At 32.0% G+C, this 666-nt stretch overlaps 1 protein-coding gene across 6 annotated transcripts in view; it reads right to left on the bottom strand.

The window, feature by feature from the left end:
• Window positions 1–666, bottom strand: part of LOC144243374 (pleckstrin homology domain-containing family A member 5) — a 237,017-nt gene that overhangs the window by 86,022 nt on the left and 150,329 nt on the right. For all 6 annotated transcript variants that reach the window (XM_077778397.1, XM_077778393.1, XM_077778394.1 and 3 more), the window contains one exon: window positions 424–496. In XM_077778397.1, the coding sequence (XP_077634523.1) occupies window positions 424–496 (73 nt within the window). The remainder of the gene's footprint in view (window positions 1–423; window positions 497–666) is intronic.

Below are 666 nucleotides of genomic sequence, written 5' to 3'. Positions count from 1 at the left end.
TGATACTCTAAAGACATGTGCCGGGGAGAACTGAGCATTCAACGATTCAATAGCCAGATCTAACAAAGCTGACACAAACCTTATCAGACTAATGACTTTTATCTATTAGCTAATGAATTCAAGGTTAACATTACAGAGTGAAGAGTCATACACTTTTTACATAAAACAAATCAGATTAACACAAACTACAGAAATTGGACCAAACTCAGACTAATCTGCACGAAGCACTATATTGTCTTCAGTCATAATGTTGATTACTCAGTATTACATATCAATGAAGAAAAGGTGTTCTTGATACTGTTTGTTGATAATAAAACAGCCAAAAGATTGTATTGTTTTTTTCTTTCAAAAAGTATCCGCTACTTAAACATATCTTATTGCCATTATGAAATAATATACTAAGACAGTTTATAGTAAACTCACCTCTATAATAAAAGAGGCAGAGGTCAGAAAGCACGAACCAGCGTTTCTTCCACAGCTTCATGCCGGTACTGTCCTGTATTAAATCAGCATATTAAAGGATTTTATTTTTCACTTCAGAAAATTCAAATTCATTTCTGATATATTTATTTAAAATAAGCTTTTATTTATTTATTAAAAATTTTTTTTAATGTTTGAGAGAGAGAGAGAGAGAGAGAGAGAGAGAGAGAGAGAGAGGGCAGATAG

Source organism: Crocuta crocuta, unplaced genomic scaffold (genome assembly GCF_008692635.1).
Source record: "Crocuta crocuta isolate KB4526 unplaced genomic scaffold, BGI_CrCroc_1.0 scaffold1173, whole genome shotgun sequence".
Lineage (NCBI taxonomy): Eukaryota > Metazoa > Chordata > Mammalia > Carnivora > Hyaenidae > Crocuta > Crocuta crocuta.
This window is presented reverse-complemented; position numbering and strand designations above follow the sequence as displayed.